This window comes from Choloepus didactylus, chromosome 5, assembly GCF_015220235.1.
Source record: "Choloepus didactylus isolate mChoDid1 chromosome 5, mChoDid1.pri, whole genome shotgun sequence".
Classification (NCBI taxonomy): Eukaryota; Metazoa; Chordata; class Mammalia; order Pilosa; family Megalonychidae; genus Choloepus; species Choloepus didactylus.
In genome coordinates, this window is record NC_051311.1 from 8,731,498 (window position 1) to 8,753,809 (window position 22,312).

The 22,312-nt window shown below is 39.9% G+C and overlaps 1 protein-coding gene across 1 annotated transcript in view; it reads left to right on the plus strand.

The window, feature by feature from the left end:
- Positions 1-228: 228 nt before the first annotated feature.
- The window catches only part of GPR158 (G protein-coupled receptor 158), a 479,696-nt gene continuing 457,612 nt past the window's right edge, over positions 229-22,312 (plus strand). The window contains exon 1 of the mRNA XM_037837890.1: positions 229-1,121. Coding sequence (XP_037693818.1) covers positions 229-1,121 — 893 coding nt within the window. The remainder of the gene's footprint in view (positions 1,122-22,312) is intronic.

A 22,312-nucleotide genomic window follows, 5' to 3' on the forward strand; every position in this document is an offset into this window, starting at 1 on the left:
GGTGCAGCCAGCATTGCCACAGGTGATTCGATTTTCTGTGACGGCAGCTTAGCCATCGGGCCAATTTCAAAACATCTTATTTGAAAGTCCCTTTGGCTTTTCTGGGTGCCATCTGGAGAAGGCGGAAGACACCTAACAGAAGTCTTCCCGTTGATAAATTGATGACCAACATTTAAAAAGAGACCCCTCCCGTTACCTCCTCTCCTCTGCGCGAGGCAGCCGGGAGCCATGGCTTGCCCCTTACTGCTGTGCCTCCTGCTCGCTCCCCTGGGATCGGGAGCTGTGGACGCCAGCCGCGACCCTCCGGGACGGCCGGACACCCCTCGGGAGAGGACCTTGAGGGGGAGGCAGCCTGCCCAGCTGCCGGCTCGCGCTGCTGCCGCGGACCCCTCTGCTCCCTGGAGCCGCTCCGCTGCCGGCAGCATGTTGGCGCAGAAACTCTCCCAGGAGGTGCCCACCGACGTGGCCTCTTACCTCTACACCGGGGACTCCCACCAGCTGAAGCGAGCCAACTGCTCCGGCCGCTACGAGTTGGCGGGCCTGCCGGGGAAGGCGCCCGCCCTAGCCAGCTCCCACCCCTCCTTGCACGGGGCGCTGGACACGCTAACGCACGCCACCAACTTCCTCAACATGATGCTGCAGAGCAATAAGTCGCGGGAGCAGAACTTGCAGGACGACCTGGAGTGGTACCAGGCGCTGGTGCGGAGCCTCCTGGAGGGCGAGCCCAGCATCTCTCGGGCGGCCATCACCTTCAGCACCGAGTCGCTGTCCGCGCCCGCCCCGCAGGTCTTCCTCCAGGCCACGCGCGAGGAGAGCCGCGTCCTGCTCCAGGACCTGTCCTCCTCGGCGCACCATCTGGCCAACGCCACGCTGGAGACCGAGTGGTTCCACGGGCTCCGGCGCAAGTGGAGGCCCCACGTCCACCGCCGCGGCTCCAACCAGGGGCCCCCGGGCCTGGGCCACAGCTGGAGGCGCAGGAACGGGCTCGGCGGGGACAGGAGCCACGTCAAGTGGTCTCCGCCTTATCTGGAGTGCGAGAATGGGAGCTACAAGCCCGGGTGGCTGGTCACTCTCTCCGCTGCTTTCTACGGGTTGCAGCCTAACCTGGTCCCTGAATTCAGGTAGGGGGCGGGGAAAGGGCCGGAGCAAAGTCTTTCTTCCGGCTTCGCGGGTGGGCGTGTGTGCGCGGAAGGAGCGCTTGGCCACGACACTTACGCCTCCGGCTTCCGAGCAAAAGCCCGGCTGGGGGAACCTCACGCCGGCGCCGGTGTCTGGGCGCAAGCGCTCCATGTCTGTCCGCGGAAGACTGGGATCCGCTTCCTGCAAGGGGGAAGAGGGAGGCACTTGATGGAGCGTGGAGACCTCCGCGGCCCTCTGCCTCTCCACCCTCCGGGTTGCAGGGAAGGCAGTCCCCGTCCCTCGGGTGATGCGACCCGCCTTGGGGGTGCTCGCCAGGCGCGCAGAGCGGCGAGCCCCGGATCAGAGAGGAGAAAAGCCAGCGGGAGGAAGGGACAGCTCCTGGTTTCCTCCACTTCGGGTAACCTCTGCCTGTTTCTTGCTTGTGTAGTTGGAGGCACCCGTCTGTTGTTTAGTCAGTTACCAGAGCTTGTAATCAAGACAGTGCAGTCCCCTCCGCCGCTCTGTCCCCTCAGCGGTCGCGTCGGTCCCAGCAGCCTATCCGCCAGCTGTAGGACGCAGACTGCATGGTGCAGGGCGCTCCTTCCACCCGAACCCGCCCCCGCCTTCGATCGGATTCCTTGGTCCCCTCTTTCTCCTGTCCCCCGGGCCAGGCATTCTTGGTTCTCCAGCCCTTCACACACTCATGCCTTTTGTAAAAGAACCTGGTTGAGTTATCTTAGGGAAGGAGGAAACCACCTCTGACTGAATTCTCCCAGGAAGCTTGGAGAAAATTTAATAACAGGTCTGCGTTTCCTTTCTCAAGGTAGAGTGTGGGAGGGAAGGTGAGAATTTGTAAATCCGTAGGTTGTAACTTCTGCCCTGGGAAGTGCTTGACCTTTGAGGTGAGAAAGGTCTAGAAGCAGCATTAAAGAGTGGACATGAGGAATGAACAGAAAGGAAAGGACTAGGAGCTCCAAAGAGCTCTTGGGAGACGGCCCAGCTGAGTGGGGTCCTTCCCAGTTCCCACCTGGAATACCCTGAGAGTTGGGATACCCTGGAAAGGAGGTCTCTGGGGCTGAACTTGCTTCTGAACTTTTTTGGGAACTTGGCAGAAGTAACAAACCTCTCTGGCAAAGCAAGGGCAGAATGCTGTCCTGGTGAAAGAGACCAGTTCGAGTACTGGGTGAGCAAGTGGGGGGAGTCTTGACACTGTCATGAACTGCTGAATGACCTTGAGCAAGTTGCTTGTGCTTTCTGGGCCTCAGCTATTTATTAAGAGAGGGAGTTGGAGTAGATCATCTCTAGAGAGCCATCCAGCTATAACATTCTGTAGCTTTTAATGATGGCAACAGTTGAGAAGGCATGAATGAAAAACTATCTTTGACTCCTTATGACCATATTGAATCTGTGTGTGTGTGCATGCACACATGCTTTTCTTTCTCTTTTAAAGATCCTGTCTTAAACCAGAGTAACTTTTTCTTGCTTTCATGATAATCTCATTTCCTCCTGATTCTTGCAGGATCCTATTAGTAAGAGCTGAGCCCAGCTTGAGTCATTCCCTATTATTTGCTCAGAAAAGATTGGCCAAATGTCGTTCACTGTCAGCAAATTATTTGTGGCCTTCAGATGAGCCTTTTCAGGGAGTCCCAGGATTAATCTACCTTTGTCTGTCTGTCTGTCTGTCTATCTGTCTATCTGTCATCTATGTGTACATTCATCTATCATATATCCAAACACTATATGTCATGCTCTGTGCTGCTTTGCATGTCATATCTTGATTAATCCTCACAACAATCCTATGAGTTGGGTGTAATTATTTTCCTTATTTTACAGAAAACAAAGCTGAAGCACAGAGAGGTTAAGCTTCTTGCCCTAAACCGCATAGCAGTTAAGTGGTGGAGGCAGAATTTGAGCCTACTCTGCACTCTTAACCACTCTGCTACACTCAGTCTTGGGAAGGAGTCCCAGGGTGTTGCATATAATGTAGCTGCTGCTGCTTAAAAATCTATGTATTTCCAAGTGTCAGATCTGGGACTGGGCAGTGAGGATCATTCATTTCCAGAACTATTTCTCTTAAGGATCAGAGGGCATTGGTCACCCGAATGAATCCAGTGCTTCTGCCAGCCAAGATGAAAGGCTTTTATCACAAGGGTCTGAGGTTGTGAAGACTCACACACCCCCTACCTTTTTTTTTTTTTTGTCCTATTCTCAGAAAAGAGTTTGTTTCCTCTGGCTGAGTCTTTAAGCGCTGTCACAGTGCTCAAAGATGATGTTCTCCGCCAAGGCATGAAGCCAGGCTCTCAAAAAAGTCTGGCTCTCTAGAGAAGCTGGCCAGGCCCAGCAGCACCCACAAAAAGCAAAATGAGTTCTGCTCGGTGAGTGCCTTGTCCCATGTTCTGTGCCCCTCAAATTAAGGATTCTGGCAGATATTAATGATAGAATTGGAAGAGATCTTAAGGGGATCAGATTGTTCAACCTGTTGTTTTATTGATAAAGAAATGGAATTAGAAAGGTGAAGTGACTTGTGCAGAGCTCACTTGTGTGGTTTGTAGCAAGAGCACTGCCAAAAAAATGGCACTAAATCCTCTTAATGTAATATCCCTTGAGTCTTTGCTTGTAGACCTACAGTTTAAACATGTTAGTTCTTATCTGCTATCCTATAGGAAAAAGAGATAGTAATTATGTAAGGTATGCCTTAAAATATTTTTACTTACATTAGGCTTGTGATATCCTTGTAGAGTTAAACTTAGGGTCTTTGCTTTAGATACTAATTTTTCTTTGGGGAATTAAAGTAGTAAGGAGCTGGAGCCTATTCTTCTGAATACACAGAGCAGCTCTTGGTGATGGTCAGAACTGGTCAGTCCCTAGGGCAGATGCAAGGCAGTTAATAATGTCTGTTGAATTTAAATGAAAGTTGAGTTCCTTTGGGAAATTAATTCTTGATGAGCTGAAAGGAATTTTAGAAGCCATCTAGTTCCATCTTTTCATCTTACAGTCGAGGAAACTGAGATCCAAAGAGCTAAAGAATTTGCTAGGAGTGGCATAACTCTTTTGTGACAGGGAATCAATATTTTTGAGCACCTACTATATGTTAGATGCTTTATATATACCATTGCATTTAATTCTTAAAAGTAGTTTCTATTTCATAAAAGTTGAGCAATCCACCCAAGGTAATGCAGCTAGTAAATTAGAGCCCAAATCGAATTTAGATTTATCTATGAAAATTGTGTACTCTTTCCACCACCATGTGCTGATTTCCCAATTATGATTTTCATCTTGTTATTTAGAATTTAAAATTAAAAATGCAACATGGTATTGGCTTGAAATAATTAATATATTTGGCTCAAATAAGTGATATATACTTATTCTTTTAAGGCCAACTATGGTCCATTATCACATCAATCTTGTTGCTATTTGAATGGGAATAGAAGAGAAAACATGAATTTGGCCAATTGAGGTAATAAGAAGAGACAAATATTACGTCACCTGAAATTAATTTTGGAAGGAAAATCAAGGCACAGGAATCTTTTTGTTTTAACTTTTAAAAAATTACTATTAGAGTGGTTCTAGGTTTATAGAGAAATCATGCAGATAGTACAGAGTTCCCATACTCCCGCCCACCACACAGTTTTCCCCATTATTAACTCTTAACATTAGTGTGGTACCTTTGTTACAATTGATGAAGCAAAATTATTCTAATTATACTATTAACTATGGTCTGTGGTTTACGTTAGGGCTCACTCTTGGTTTTGTAAAGTTCTATGAATTTTTTTAATTCTTTACAACCTAAATTTTCTCATTTTATCTACTTTCAATTATTCAATTTAGTGCTGTTAATTACATTCACAGTGTTGTGCTACCATCACCACCATCCCTTACCAAAACTCTTCCATCAACCCAAACAGAAACTCCATACTAATTAAGTCTTAACTCCCCACTTCAACCCCCAGCTCCTGGTAACCTGTATTCTAATTTCAGACCTTATGAATATGCATATTCAAATTATTTCATATACATGAGTTATATAATATTTGTCCTTTTGTGTTTGGATTATTTCACTTAACACGATGTCTTCGAGGTTCATCTATGTTACAGCTTGCATCAGAACTTCATTCCTTTTTATGGCCAAAATAATACTCCATTGTATGTATATACCACATTTTGTTTATCCATTCATCTGTTGATGGGCACTTGGGTTGCGTCCATCTTTTAGCTATCATGAATAATGTCAGTATGAACATCAGCGTGCAAGTACATGTTCGATATTTGCTTTCAGATCTTTTGGTTATATACCTAGTAGTGTAATTGTCAGGTCATAATGATAATTGTAAACTTAACTTTCTGAGGAATTATCAAATTGTTTTCCAAAGTGGCTGTACCATTTTACACCACCACCAACAATGTACAAGGGTTCCTATTTCTTTACATTCTTTCCAACACTTGTTATTTTCTTAACAGTAGCTTTAACAGTTTTTTTTTTTTTTCTTAATAGTAGCTAGTCTGGTGGGTGTGAAATGATATCTCATTGTGGTTTTTATTTGCATTTCCCTAATGGCTAATCATGTTGACCATCATTTCAGGTACTTATTGGCCATTTGTGTATCTTCTTTGGAGAAATGTCTATTCAAGTCTTTTGCCCATTTTTAAAAATTGGGTTGTTTGTCTTTTTGTTGTTGAGTTGTAGGAGTTCTTTATATATTCTGATATTAAACCCTTATCGGATATATGGTTTCAAAATATTTTCTCCCATTCTATAGGTTGTTGTTTTACTTTCATGATGAAGTCCTTTGATGTGTAAAAGTTTTAAATTTTGATGAAATTTTGGTTTGCTAAAGCTGACAAAATGAACATACTAGAGACTGTTTGGCTTTTCAATGGTGATTTATTAAATTACAGTTTAGTTTTTAGGCCATGAAAATGTCCCAACCCAAGGCATCAATGGGAGGATACCTGGACCCTGAAGATAGGCTTCCAGCATCTGGGACACCTCTGTCACATGGGAAGGCACATGACCAGCTTCTGCTCCTCTTTCTCTCCTGGGTTTCATTGTTTTCAGCTTCTGGCTTCAGTGGCTTCCTCTCTGTTTTCTGTGGGTTGTCTCTTAGCTTTTCCAGGGCTTCTTTCTAAACTGATCAATTTTATATCTAGCTTCTGTATATGTTTTATCTTCTTATAAAGGACTCCAGTAAAAGGTTTAAGATCCACTTTGAATGGGCTGGGTCACATCTCAGTTGAAACAACCTAAACAGAAGGTCCCACCCACAACAGCTCTGCATCCACAGGAATGGATTAAAAGAACAGGGCCTTTTCTGGTGTACAGAACAGCTTCAAACTACCACAGACCATTTATCGTTTTCTTTTATTGCTTGAGCTTTTGGTGTATCTAAGAAACCATTGCCTAATACAAGGTCCTGAAGATGTTTCCCTATGTTTTTTTTCTAGGAGTTTTATAATTTGGGTTCTTATATATAGGTCTTTGATTCATTTGGGGTTAATTTTTGTATATGGTATGATAGGGGTCCACCTTCATTCTTTTGCATATGAATATCCAGTTTTGCTAGCACCATTTGTTGAAAAGACTATTTTTTCCCAATTGAGTGGAATTGGTGCCCTTGTCAAAAATTAATTGGCCATAGATTTGAGGGTTTATTCCTGAACTTTCAATTCAATTCCATTGGCCTATATGTCTGTCCTTGCAAGGCGCATGAATCTTTGTTATAAGGGTTCTTAGCAAAGAAAAATCTTCCTAATGTTTAATTCAAATCTTAGCCCAAACACTTTGCTTCTGTTTCTTTTACCCATTGAATTTTTTCCCTGTGCAATTCAGGCCCACAATATTCTTACAATAAATAAGTACTTGTACAGTATATACAAAATATTCAAGAAATTGAGTGTTTCATAGTCAGACAGCTATTAGACTTGAGTCAGGACTTTGTCTCCAGTTCCATTTTGTCTCTGACTAGCTGTATTATATCTTTGGAAATCAGTTTCAGCATAATTAAAATGTGGGAATGGACTTAACGATCTCCAAATCCCTTAATAGCTCTTTTTGCTATGAATTCTAAGTAGCCTATCCAAGTGGAAAAAAGAAATCTTTGAAAACAGAGCTGATAAACATAGAAATAGTTCCTTGTGGAAATGATATTGATGGTATTGATGGGGGAGTGACACACAGTGGAAGGCTGACTTCTGAGGGATCACATCTCTTCTTTACACCTGCACCACACGCTTCCATCAGTGATCTGGTACACATTTCTCCTTTCAACAAGAGGGAAACACACAATAGAAGAGAATGATTGACTTGCTCTAAGCCAAACATATCCTATGATTTTAGGGATTTTCTTATGGGCGGGAAGAAGAGGCTTACCTGTAAGAACAGCATAGAGGCATTTTCCTGGGCTATACATCAAAGAGTTTTTTGATGAACTGCTGCTATTGAGGCTTTTGAGTCTTATTTATTTCATCTGTACATTGTGAATGGTAATGCAACTCTTATCAGCCTTCTATAAAGACCAAAGACTAAAAGTAGAATTGTTAGACACAGCTCAGATAAATTTTTGCACCGCAGCTTCTATCTTCCCAAATGTTGTCCTCACCTGACTATAAGCTTTCTTAATGTAGTTGTATTAAAGTCACATTATTTATAGTAATATATAATTTATATAATTGTTTAATTTCATTCCTAATTATTGTGAAGCTTGCAATGTCAGTGGATCATGGTGGAAATACTGGTCTTGGAGACAGAAAATATTGGCACCACTCTGGACCATATCCTTGACTTATGTTGTCACCAGGGACACCAGTTGCCTTTCTAATCCTTAGTTTTCTCATCTGTAAATTGACAGGATTAGACTAGATGACTTCTGAGCTTCCTTATAACCTTAAGTATTATGATTATGCACATAATTAAATATCCCACTTTAACTTTGGAAAATTTATTTGATTACAATGCTGAAATCAGTTAATAGATGTTCATATAAATGCAAAATATGTTCATCAATGTTCAGTGTTTGACTCTGTCCATGGTCATTTAGTCTTAGAGTATTTAGAGAAAGCCCTCTCAACATACACTGAATTAACAAACAAGAATCCTGTTTCAAAATAAGAGTATGATGAATTTCCAGATCTTGAAAGGTCCCCTGAAGTTTACTTACAATCAAATGAAGTTGTTTTACAGATTTCTAAGCCAAGGATCTCAGCATACTTCTGAACTTTCCCTCAAGAAAATCAATCTGAGATTTTCAAAGCTCCTTAGAAAGTACTTAACTCTTAAAAAAATTCTGTTGGCAATGTACTTTGTAGTTGGCTTTAAGAGTTCAAAAAGGGCTATTTATTTTGGAGAAGCAGAGGTGCAGCATCATCTTTTCACTTTCTAGAACATGCATTTGAAAGCAGAAATGGGATTTCCAAGACTGCTAGATATATTACAGGATTTATATGCCTACCCTCTGGAAAGGGAGCTGGTGCCTCACTAGACTGATTTTATAGTCTCAGTTGCTGGACAAGCCAAATGTTACTTTCAACTTCAGAAAGGCAGCAGTTTGTTGTATACTGTTCAGGGTTTAAGGCTACCTGTTGTTTGTTAGTTTGTTTGTTTTTTGCTTTTTTTTTTGGTTTTCAGAGTGCTATTGAATTCAATATACACTGTGTTTTGGGATTATGCCGCAGTATACTAGAATGCAAAGAAGTATGTTGATGCTAATTTGTATTTGGTTGGTACAGAAGCATTAAGGTCCTGTGTGCTTTCTGTCTTCATTTCTGGATTGTTGTTTGCAGGATTATTTAAGTAGAATTATCAAGATAGCACATTGGGATTTTGATAACTTCTGACAGTCAGATGGTGATTATCTGCAGACAGCTCCCTGGTACTGGGGCAATCCCTGGGAGTCTTTGCAGCCAATGGCACGATTCAGCTCATGCCCCGCACGGCTATGACATATGCATCTGTGGGGCTTGTTTGCTGATCTTTTAGTCTTATCAGCTTTTCTGATTTTAGTAAAAACCATTTCAATGTGTATTTACTCCTCCAACAAGTCTTTCTTTCTACATGAGGAATTGTGCTCTATAAAAAGATTTAGGTAGATAGGCTGTTCCATGAAATACTTCCTCAATTTAGGAAGGGGTAATCCTCTTGGCTAAAAGTGATTTTTAGGTCTTTTTACCCTCTCTTTTCTACAATGCCAAAGCTAATACAGCAAGCATGACTGAATTTCTTTTTGATACCTATGGATATTATACTGTACCCACCCCCTCCTTCCTTCCTTCCTTCCTTCCTTTCTACCTTCTTTCTTTCTTTCTTCCTTCCTTTCCTTCCTTCCATGGAAATTTATCGTCTCACAGTTTTTGACACTAGAAGTCCAAAATCAACGTCCAAAGCAGGCCATGCTTTCTCCAAAGTCTGTAGCGTTCTGGTGGTGGCTTGCTGACAATCGGTATCTGCCTCTATCCCGTGGCAATCTGTCTCCTTCTGTCTCCCTCTGGGGCTTGTACTTCTGTGTCCAAATTTCCTCTCTTATAACAACTCCAGTCATACTGGATTAAAGCTCACCCTGATTCAGTATGGCCTCATCTATTTTTTCTTAATTATGATAGCATATATACAACATTTCCCACTTTAACCACTTTCAGGCATACCATTCACATTTTACTTTTATTGTACATGAAATGCACAACATATTGGGCCAGAAACAGCAGAAACTTTTTCTTTTCTTTTTTTTTTTTAAGTTTCCAAAAGTGTATAATGTTTTTTCTGGGTAATGGGTTCACATGAGATTTTCTCCTTTCTTTTTCTTTTTCTTTTTTTTAATTTTATTTTGAAATAAATTCAAAGTTATAGGAACAGTTGCAAAAACAATACAAACCCCATACACAGAACTCCAGCATTCCCTAACCCCCCTCCCCCAATATCCCGATCCACTAACTTTAACATGTTGTCACACCGCTATTTCTTTCCCTCCCTCCCTCCCTCTCTCCCTATCTATCATCCATCATTTATTGCTCTGTCTTCTGAACATATGAGAGCTAGCTGCACACATCCTTGAACAAACACTATAATTCACATATACGATTCCCATGAACAAGAACATTCTTTTATGCAATCCCATTAAGTGCAGCTAAGAAGTTCAAGAGATTCAACAATGATACAAAGCTTACATTCTATATTTCGTTTACCTTATGTCTCAACTGTGTCCCTTTGAGCCTCCTGTCCTCCATCCTCAGATCCCATCCAGGATCATCCTTGGCATTCAACTGTCATCTATTTAAACTGTCTTTTTTTTTTTTCCTCAATTGTGGAAACATATATACAGCCTAAATCTTCCCATTCCATCCCCTCCCTAGCATTCCATTAGTGGGATTGATCACATTTAGAAGTTGTAATGCTATCACCTTCCCACCATCCATTACTAGAAATTTTTCTTCACCTCAAACAGCAACCCTACACTCATTTCTTAACTCCCCATTGCCCCTTCCCCCCTTTCTCTTAACCCATACTCAATTTTTCATCTCTATGGTCATATTCTCTGATAATTTCTTTGTGTTTACTGTGGGGCTTAAAATTAAACTTTTAAATCCATAACAATCTTGTTTTTCTTTGACACCAACTTAATTTCAATAGGACATATAAACTATGTACCTATACTCCTCCATTCCCCCATCTTTATATAGTTCTTGTCAAAAATTACATATTTTACATTGAGTTCAAAACCACTGATTTGTCATTAGACTTTGTGTATTTTATATCATGTAGGAAGTAAATAGTGGAGTTAAACAATTCAAAAATTATTGACTTCTATTTGTATTCCATTGTGGTCAGAGATTGTGCTTTGAATATGTTCAATTTTTTTTTTTAATTTATTGAGGCTTGTTTTATGTCCCAGCATATGGTCCATTCTGGAGAAAGATCCGTGATCACTAGAGAAAAATGAGTGTCCTGGTAATTTGGGATGTAAGGTTCTATATATGTCTGTTAAAATTCTCTATATCTCTTTCTCCTTTCTTTGTTTCTCTGTTGGTTGGGCTTCCTTTAGTATCTGAAGTAGGGCAGGTCTGTAATTGGCAAACTCTCTCAGCATTTTTTTGTCTGTGAAAAATTTAAGCTATCCCTCAAATTTGAAGGAGAGTTTTACTGGATAAAGTATTCTTGGTTGGAAATTTTTCTCTTTTAGTATTTTAAATATGTCATGCCACTGCCTTCTCACTTCCATGGTGGCTGCTGAGTAGTCACAACTTAGTCTTATGTTGTTTCCTTTGTATGTGGTGAATTGCTTTTCTCTTGCTGCTTTCAGAACTTGCTCTTTCTCTTCAGTATTTGAGAGTCTGATCAGAATATGTCTTGGAGTGGGTTTATTTGGATTTATTCTATTTGGAGTTCGCTGGGCATTTATGCTTTGTGTATTTATATTGTGTAGAAGGTTTGGGAAGTTTTTCCCAACAATTTCTTTGAATACACTTTCTAGACCTTTACCCTTCTCTTCCCCTTCTGGGACACCAATGAGACTTACATTTGGACATTTTATTTTATCTATCATATCCCTGAGATCCATTTCGATTTTTTCGATTTTTTTCTCCATTCTTTCTTTTGTTCTTTCATTTTCTGTTCTGTGGACCCCTAGGATACTGAGTTATTGTTCAACTTCCTCTAATCTTGTATTATGAGTATCGAGAGTCTTTTCAATTTGGCCCAAAATTTCTTTTATTTCCATAAGATCTTCTATTTTTTTATTTAATCTTGCAATTTCTTCTTTATGCTCTTCTAGGGTCTTCTTTATGTCCCTTTTATCCTGTTCCATGGTCTTCTTCATGTCTTTTATATCCTGTGCCATGTTTTCATTCCTCAATTGTAATTGTTTGATTAATTGTGCCAAGTATTGTGTCTCTTCTGATATTTTGATTTGGGTGTTTGGGATCGGTTTCTCCATATCATCTGGTTTTACCATATGCATTAAGATTTTTCTGTTGTTTTTGGCCTCTTGGCATTTGCTTTGCTTGATAGGGTTCTTTCAAGTTGCAAAAAGAATACCAATCTAATTTTTCAGAAATACAAGTTGGTGGCATACACTTTCTCTAACTTACCAGCAGATGGCATCTGCAAGTCACCTATACCCCTTAAGTCAGTTCTCCCCAACTCTGTCTCTGTGGTGTGTGGGGAAATGATTCTTGTGGGGTTCAGTTGGTGAACTCAGTTTGGGTTTGTTGTTGGAGCTGTCTGCCCTGAACATGGGGCGTGTGTCTGTGTGGTCAGGGAGGCAGGGCAGCTTTAATATTCAAACCTCCCAGGTGTTCCCAGAGATTCAAGGCTGTTGCAAGAGTCTAAGCCTTCATTTCAGTTTTGCCCCAGATTTTCTCCGTCGCTGACTCACAAACCACCGGCATTGACGTAGCATCCCTGGGTTTTCCGAGCGGGCCTCCCTTCTCAGCTGTGATCTTCCAGGACCTCTGTTGAGGGAAGGCCGTGCTATGTCACTAGTGCACGTCGTCCCTCAAGGGAAGCCCCGGGCCACCAGACCATGCAGGGGCACTCTCTGCCTGATGCAAAGATTAGCCTATAATTCTTGACTGCTGTAAGTTCTGAATGAAAGGCAGGTAGTAGGGCTGGGCCCCACCCCTTTCCTCTTAGAGAAGATAGATGCCATAGGGGGAAGTCATTAGCATTTCAATGGTCTCTCTCTGCCTGTGCTATACCCTTGTCTGGGTCACAGAACTGGGAACTGAAAATGGCTGAGGCTTTCTCCACTGAGTCGAAAAAGGAACAGAGCTAGTCCGAGGCGACCCTCCGGCTCTCCAAGGTCAGTCATCACCCAAAGCCTCTGTCTACTTGTTGGGGATTTGTACCTCGTAGTGAACAGTTCACACTCACTAATTAAAACCCCAGTTGGAGCTCAGCTGAGCTATATTCGCTTGCTGGGAGAAAGCTTCTCTCTGGCACCAGGAGGCTTTGTAGCTCGGGCTGTGGGGGAGGGGTCTCCCAATCTGGATCTGCAGTTTTTACTTACAGATTTTATGCTGTGATCTCAGGCATTCCTCCCAATTCAGGTTAGTGTATGATGAGTGGACAGTCACGTTTGTCCCCCTGCAGTTATTCCGGATTATTTACTAGTTGTTTCTGGTTTTTTTTCAGTTGTTCCAGGGGGACTACTTAGCTTCCACTCCTCTCTATGTTGCCATCTTCTTCAATCTCCTCCTCTCCTTTCTTTTTAATATTTTGTTTGCTCTTTTCTAAAATTTCTACAAGAAGCAATTGTATTAGGGTTCTCCAGGGAAACAGAACCTACAGGAGAATATATATATATATATATCTATAGATACATATCTATATCTATATATATATAATGTAAATTTTATGAGTTGGATTATAGGAATTGGCTCATGTGACTGTGGGGATGAGCAAGTCCAAATTCTGTGGGGCAGGTTGCAAGTTGGGAACTCCGATTAAGGTTTTGATGAATTCACTGGGAGAAGCTGGCTGAATGAAGTAGAGAGAGAAATTCTTCTTTCTCAGCAGAAACTTTTGTTTTTAAAACAGGTGAGGTAAGGATTATCAAAATTTTCCCCACACTATCTAGAAAAGTATTTCACACATATGGTGGGAAAAGACCACTGATAGAACAAGACTAGGAAGGAATATGTCTGTCTCTCCTTTCTAAAGTGCTTAAAGTTTCAGGGTAGAAATCAAAACTTCTTGGTGTAGTCATGTAACTAGCTTTTGGCCAATGAAATTCAAATCAAATTGTGGTGGGGGTGAGTGTTTTTCTTTCTCTTTGCCAACTGGAAATGGCTTGCGTGGAACAGAATGAAGAATTTAGTTTTCTCCTGTAGAGCAGGTTTCCTCAACCTCGGTACTACTGACATTTGGGCCAGATAATCCTTGGTGGTGGGAGCTGTCTTGTGCTTTGAAAGGTGTTTAGCAGCATCCCTGGCCTCTACCCACTAGAGGCCAGCAGCACCCTCCTCCCCAAGTTGTGACAACCAAAAATACCTCCAGACATTGCCAGATGTCCCCTGGGACACAGAATTGCCCTGGTTGAGACACACATATAGATATGCTATTCTGAGGCTATCCTTATTTCAACAGTTCTCTATGTTTGCATGTGTTTATGTTTGTCAGATCATATTTCAATCTATTTATTCATTATTTTTTGTTCATTTGGCATATGTCATTTTATATATAGAACCTGAAATGAATGAGTACTGGAAAATTTTGATGATCAATGAAATGTTAATTTATATTTATATGTCATCAGGGCTTTAAAAGAAAAGTGGGCCAAATTCTTGGCAGAATCTGGTGCCAAGCATGGTTTTACTATGTGGATGGTAAATGTCTTATGTTTAAAATTTCTTGTTAAAATATTTAATTTGAAATGAAATTGTGTATGTGTGTGTGCAAGAAAAAGAAGAGGGGGTAAAGTGCGGAGGAGGACGAAGAGGGGAGAGGGAAAAATGATGAATGAATTGATGAAAAACATTAGCAACCTGTAAGGTCGTGGGAAATTGTTTTACTCTTCCATGAAGCTCTGTTTACCACAAGGCACTTTTACAGTTCCCTTTAAACTGAATATTCTTCTCCAGCAGGTAGTAGGGATCAAGTTTCCGAAGATTTAATTATTATAAAGCCAGGTTGCCTGTGCTTGTGTTTCAGAGCTTTCTTTCAAAAACACAAAGCTATTAATAGGCTGATGATAATAAGCTTATCCCATTAAAGGGGTATTAATACCTTACAATATATATTTTAAAAATATTCCATTTGCCTTTTAAACTTTATTGATTCAACTAGAGATGGACTTATAAATGAACTTTCGCAGAAGAAATGAAATGTTACATAGACATTATATAAACCTTTAATAAACAAATGTTTAAAGATGCAGTTTTTAATATGACAACTGCTTAGAATTCTGTTAAGTCAGAAGAGAGCTTAAAATATAATGACCAAATGAGGAAGAAGAATGTTTAGATGTCACAGGATTTTCTGGTCCAAAATGTCAGTAGTCCCGAGTTTGAGGAACCCTGCTCTACAGGAGAAACAAAACTCTTCACCTTAGTGAATGTAGTTTATGGGCTTGCAGTGACAGGGGTGAGGAGCTCGCTGCTGGCCCTTTGCTAGTGATGGAGAAGGTAGGGGCCACATAGTGAGTGCTGGGGACAAGACTAAGGCTCATGGAAGGAAGAAGGAAGACGGTTTTTCTGGATAAGGCAAACTTGTGAGAAAGGTGTCTGAGGTACTAGCTTAGCAATCAGTTTTGTGGAAGGGCTCTCGTAATACCACCCTCTGCAAGTTCCTTGGCAATATATCCTCTCCACTTTTATGAGAAAGAAGCACATAAAAAAAAAATGATGTTAGGGGTGTTCTTTAAAGAAGTAATGACTTAGTAAATATCTGGGGGAAACTTCTTTCCAAAGAATTAGAATTTTGGAGCAAAAAAAGGATTTTAGAGATCATGTGATCCAATTCGTTCTTTGTATGGGTGGGGAAATTGAGCCTCAGGGGAGGGGTGACCATCACTTTCTAGCTATGGCTGCAGTGAACTCATGGTTTAATAACAGGCACAAATAAAGAGACACTGAGTCATCAGAGAAGGGTTAATGTATGTTCATTAGTCACTGATCCCAAACCTGGCTGGGCATGAGAACCACCTGAAGAACCTGATGATGTGTTCCCAGGCCTTCTCCAGACCCTGTGGATGAAAGAATCTGGAGATGGGAGCAAAAAACTATATTTTTAAAAGGCTTTGTAATTCAGAAGCAGCTGGTCCTTAAACATAAACTTGGGGAAAAAGTAAACAGTATTTCACAAGGTAGAAACATGTAGAATTCATTTTAGAAGATTTTAAGAATTAAAACAAAAAATTGTAAATGCCTAGTCACTTCAGCTTTAATTATCTAGAAAATTTGGCTACCGGCCTTTCTGTATACCTGAAGTATTCCAATTTTGTGAGTGACCCTGTCAGTATTGTCAAGTTTTGAATGACGAACTGCTTCTTGAGGATGGAGAGCTCACAGGTACTGTCTCGAATGAGGAGTCACTGAGACTTATGCTCTGTTTCCCCCTCACTTTATTTTGGGGTTTTCTTTGTGTTGCTGAGTTTAAAATAGGGGCTGTCATGAGAGTGGGCCGCCTCCTGTTATCACTATTTGTCTCTTTCTGTAAATGTCCTATTCCCCCAACCAGCCATGTTTTACAGTTTCTGGTAGCCAATGCCTTGTGTATTTCAGGGAGGCAGCATGGCATTGTGCCTAGAAGGAAGGGCTTTGGGGCAACAGACCTAGGTGTGAATTCAAGAGCTCCCACTTCCACTTGCTGTGGCCCTGTGCAAGTAATTTAACCTTTCCATAGCTCCATCCCCACCCCTGCGGAGGGGTAGAATACCTCTCACTGTTGTAAAGATTAAGCAAGCTTATGGATGTAAAGAGTTAGCATGGCGTCTGGAATTTATTATTGTTTTTTTCAGCTATAGTGTGCGTACCACATGCTTGGCTAGGGCTAGGGGTACTTGGGTAGAATAGTGAAAGTGATGGACAGAATCCCCATCCTCATGGACTTTCTTGAGGGGTGGGGGGAGATAGATAGTGAAGGAGCAAAACAAAAATAAATAAACGATCCTTGATGGAACCAGTGCTATAAGGAAACAAAAGGAGGATACAGTGGAGAAGGGCTGAGAGGTGGGGTGGGTGCATGACATGGGGGAAGTGTTCAAAGGTCCCTCTAAAGAGATGATACCAAGTAGAGAAATGCAGGGTAAGAAGGCGGCCGCCATGGAGCAAGCCCAGATAATCATGTTGCAGGTGGGGAATGGCCAGCACCAGGGCCTAGAGCAGGATGACCTTCGAGTGCTCTAAGAACAAAAAGAAAACCAGTGTTGTGGGGATGTAGTGAGGGCGGGGAATGGGGTAGAAGAGGAGAGTAAGGTAGGCAGAAGGTGCTTAAATATTTAAAATGTGCTTTACAAATTTCTATAGTAATATGTAAATTGTGAATTCATTTTCATTTTTTCCCTTCAGGTGATTTTATTTTAGCTTTCTAGTTTTATTTCGGCTGCTCATTTCTCTTTCCTCCTTCCTTCAGTCTTGGCTTTCCTGCCCATCACCTGCCTCAACTCTAAAGTTTGGGCTTTCCACTTTCTTTAATGAGTCTTCAGCCAAAGAGGAAGCTATTTCTAATTGCATGTGAATGAATGAATTGGAATATTTGAGAGGTATGGGAGGTAGAGATCAGAAATCCAGAATTCCTTGCAAAAATCAATTTAGTGCTTTTTTTGCTCCCAGGCTTAAACCTGTAAAGTGCGACACTTGCCAGACACAGGCAGCAGGAAAACAAGGGGAGAGGCGCAGCGGGTCAACTCCGGCAAAGTGCTTTCTCCCTCCCCAGCAGCCTTGGAGGACACCTGGCAGGTCCCTGCCCTTTCTCAGCTGGGGCTGGCAGGTCCTGTCCTTTGGCTTTTCCTGCTGCCCTTTCCTGCCTTTTATGGTGAGCCCTAAGACCTTGAGGTCAGAGGCTGCCCAAAGAACTGCCAGGAAGAGGTGGAAAGGCACAGAAGTGAGACTGGGAGAGCCAGAAGCCAGACCACACACATTTGGGTCAGGAATTTGTAGGAGGCAGACTTGTATGTCAGGAAAAGCAGTATAGGGAGGAACGTGTCTCTAGTGAAGAGTATTAATGCTAGAAAACTGGAATTATAGGTTTTAGAAAATAAAATCATCATTATCTTCTTCAATGTCACAATTTAGCTTTGTATTCCTTTTCCCCTCCACTTTCCTCTTTTGTTAACTATACTTTTATTTAAAAATTTTCCGTTTACCTTTAAAATGCTAAATAATATACTAAAACCTTGTTTTTTTATTAGAGAAGTTGTAGGTTTATAGAAAAAGCATGCATAAAATAAGAGTTCCCATAAACCATCCTATATTTAACAGTTTGCATTAGTGTAACACACTTTGTTACACTGATGAAAGAACATTTTTATAATTGTATTATTAACTATAGTCCATGGATTAAATTAGGGCTCATTGCTAAAATCTTGCTTTGCAAGTATTCGTTTTACATAGTATCTTCTTTTCTTTACTCCACTTTTCTCCCTTTGCTGTCCCACTCCTGTTGCCTATTCCAATATTTTACCGAATTAAAAAAGTAATTATTTATACTCTGTCATTACAGTAAACAAAATTTTGTGCTTTGTCCATTAGTTGCTTCTAAGAATGAAAATTTGCATAAATGAATGCTTGACATTTTAAGAAGAATGTTCCAAATTTCAAGGTCGAGTGGATTGTCTTCTCTCTTTTTTAGTTCCTTGCTCAAATCTATTCTACACTTGGTTTATGCATGATTGCATGCAGACTTTTTATGCATTATTTCCTCTTGGAGTTGCTAATTACCTTTCCTTTTAATGTTAAAAAAACCGAAAAGGAATCATGTGTTTTACTGATATCTAAGAACATCCAACTTCTTAATCAATCATTCTGTTTTTTAAAGAAAACATTCTTCTTGGAGTCCATGATTTGTATAAATTTTTATAGGCCTTCAGCAAAATAGCTACCATGGAAATCTTTCAATTTATTCATCTTTTGGATTGGTTCAATAATTGTGTGTTGGATGTGGGTTCTAGTTCTAGAATTCTTCTCTCTCTCTCCTTTTTTTTTTGTTTGTTTGTTTTTGGTGTACATTCCCAAATAATTTTTTTTTCAGAAAGGATGTGTGGAACGGAAACATTCTAAATCCTTCTATGTCTAAAAATTAAAAATGTCTTTGTATTCATGCATGACTGATAGTTTGCCTAGGTATAGAAATATAAGTTAAAAGTCAATTTTCCCTCAGAACTTTCAAGACAACATTATATCATTTTTAACATCCATTGTTGCTGACAAGACATTTGATGCTAACATGATTAATTATAGTTATGTAGGTATATTACTTACACAGTATGGACACTTTTAAAATAATTTCTTTTTCCTGGGGGTTCTGAAATTTAATGATTACGTGCTTAGATTCAAATCTTATTATTCATCAGTTTTACCATTTACTGGATCCTTTAAAATTTTTCCAGTCATAAATTTTCTTTTATGATTAAGTAATTTTCTCCTATTCACTTTCTCTTTCTGGAACTTCTACAGTTGGGTATTGGACTCTCTGGTTTGATCTCTAGTTTTCTCAACTTTTATTTTCCTTCTCTTCTTCTTTTTACTTTAATTTCTGGGAGACTTTTTTCTGTTTTCCTTTACTTTTTTCAAAAATTACTTTTCATTTGGAAATATATTCATCTCAGATTGTTCCTTTTTCTTAACAGTATGGTTGTATTCTTAAATCTCTTTAAGGATATTAATTAAAATGTCTTAAATACTCTTCTGTTCCCTGAGTTACTGCTGGATTTCCCAGGTTCTGTTTTGTTTGTTCATATCAGTCCTTCTCCTTTGTGCTACCAGTTCTCCTTTACTCTGGGAGAACTAATAACCATTTTAGGAGGTACAGCTCTTCTCAGGCTTTTCTGTCACTCCCTGTATGGAATAGCTCTTGGTTTTTAACTTGAGAATAAATGCCATCCCTGCTCTCAGGGAGGGGGTGTACCAACTTGTTGAGAAGGAAGTCCTTCAATTAATCACCTTGATGTTCCTCTCAGCTTCCACCCACTTTCTGGAAGCTCTGCTGGAAGAGCAGTTTTCACCTCTACTCCAGCTTCTCCTCTCCTTGGCTTAGCTCCCACCACCCAGGCTTATCATCAGCATGGTCCCAGAGAATTGTGTCAAATCTCTGGTCGCTGCTTCTCTTTTGCAATGTGAATCTCTTCCCTCTTATGCTCATTTACTGCCATTACCGTTGGATTAAGGGGTGGAGATGGTAGAAAGCATAAATGCTAAATTCACCATTTTGAACAAGAACTTGAACCTAGGTTTTCTGGCCAATCTTCTTTCCCTTATATTTACAATATGGACATCAAATTCAGCTCTTTCACTTACAAGCTGTGTATCCTTAGGCAATCCATTCTACCTCTGTGTGTCCCAAATTTCTTATTGTTATTTAGGGAGGATAATATCAACCATAGATAGCTGCAATATAAATTGGGGAAAATAATATCAATCACATACAGTATCAGTGTGGATATTCTGAAGGTGTTTAGCATAATGTCGGATACATAGAGAGTACTCAATAAATGGTGGCTTAAATTATAGGGATCAAAGCCTACAAGTAAAACCTACATTTAGCATCTATCTTGGTTGTCTAACCACTTCTAACCCAAGTTCCTTATTTTAAATTTCAATGGGAACATTTTTCACTTGCCTTATTATGAGTTATTATTTCTGGATCGGAAGTGTTCATTTACATAAGCTGTGTGAAAAATTACCATGAACAGCTGACTTGCCTGATCATATAAAATATTAAGACATAGAAAAAATTAATTAGAAGTAAAAAATCTATGCAGATTATCAGTTGGGTAATTTGGTTTGAAGAGCTATATAAATAAGAGCCAACAGGGGGAAAAAGAGACCAGTATACTTGAATTTAAGAAATTAACAACAAAAGAAGGCATATTTTTGCTTAGATAATGCAGCCAAATACTAACATAAATGGCATGTGTGATTAAATCACCAGGAAATTCCAAGGTATTTGACAGTTATTTTATATTTTAAGACAGATTACATTGTTCCCATTAGACGTGGATTTTCTCTGACAGCAGATGCTTTGTTCTTTATTTTCTTCTCTAGCAATTAAAAAAAAATATGATTTTGGTCATATTATGTAACTTCTCTGAACCTTATTTTCCTTGTCTTTAAAATGAGAAAAGTACTTGCTTTCTCATAGGATTGTTATTTGAACTAAATGAGTAGACAGAGATGAACTCTTTGTACTGGGACAATTGTCCCACCCTATTGAGAAATGCTCATATCCAAAATGGTGATATAAGGAACAGTGTGGATGTGGTTGATAAAATAAATTGCCCTTTTGTTATTTAAAATTGAAATAAAATGTCAAGGTAGCTCAAAATGTTTTCCGTGAAATAAAACCACAAAATGAGACATTAGTCAGCTACCTCTGCAAAAGTAGCAGACTCAAAATACATTTTCAGGGAATACTCATCTATTACTAGACTCTAAACCCTAGCAATTTTAAGAGATGTACTGCACTTAACTTTGAAAAAGTATCTCCTTCAGGAGCTTCAAAATATGAAGATTGCATTTGTGGATGGAGGATAAATGTCCCATCCTGACTGACCTTCATTTCATATTTATTGGTTCTCTTTTCATCACGAGTTATTTTTTTCACTCAAAATGTATAGGTCTTCCCAAGGAAGGCTTGACCTGATTGCCAAAAAGACTTCCAAGAACAAGAAATCAGACAGATGGAAGATGTTTATCACGATGTAAAGTTTTGGCAAGCTTCTCTGGGGACGTCTGCTGCAAAGTAACGTGGGGGAGAAGAGCATTCTCTTGCTTTAAGACAAACTCACTTGTCAAATTCTTCTAGATGTTCTAGCAGGGATCAGGTTTTACAGATAATGTGCCACAGGAATATAAAGTCATGATTAAAACTATGGATAGCTATATGATTGGAAAATAAATTTAAATTAACTTCTAGCAATATTTCAGGAATAGAATTTATTATACTTAAATAATGGTATTAGAAGAAAAGACTGCCACAAAGTCCTCCTAAATTTGACCTCCTAAATAAGCAGAAAACCATTTCATAAAGTTATTTGATAAAGATATTCTTGGCAATATATTATAATACTAAATATTTTTTGTAGAAATGCAGGAAGCAAAAATGAATTTATTTTCTTAAGGCTGCCTAATGGGTCACCATAAAGCAATAAGAGAAAAATAAGGCTATTTACCATGAAATTGTCTTTAGTCTTGAATGGGCCAACTACACTTAGTTGCCAGACGGTCTATAATTAATATTAATATTATTAATAATTTAGCATTCTAATTATGATTGGGGTTTGGTTAAGTTCATTGAGGGTTTGGATGAAGCCTGACATCATGATGACAAAGCAATTTCTACTATTTTGCCATTGACGCTTTCATCATCAGTTTGTTTTAAAAGAACATGCTAGATGATTCTATGGTATGTGAATATATCTCAATAAAATTGAAAAAAAAAAAAAGAACATGCTAAAAATGTTTCTTATCAGGTTGCTGAGATTCAGAGGAGGGTAATCCTTAAGTTTTAGAAATAATCATGCTTTCCTGCCCTGATGTGTATCAGACAGAC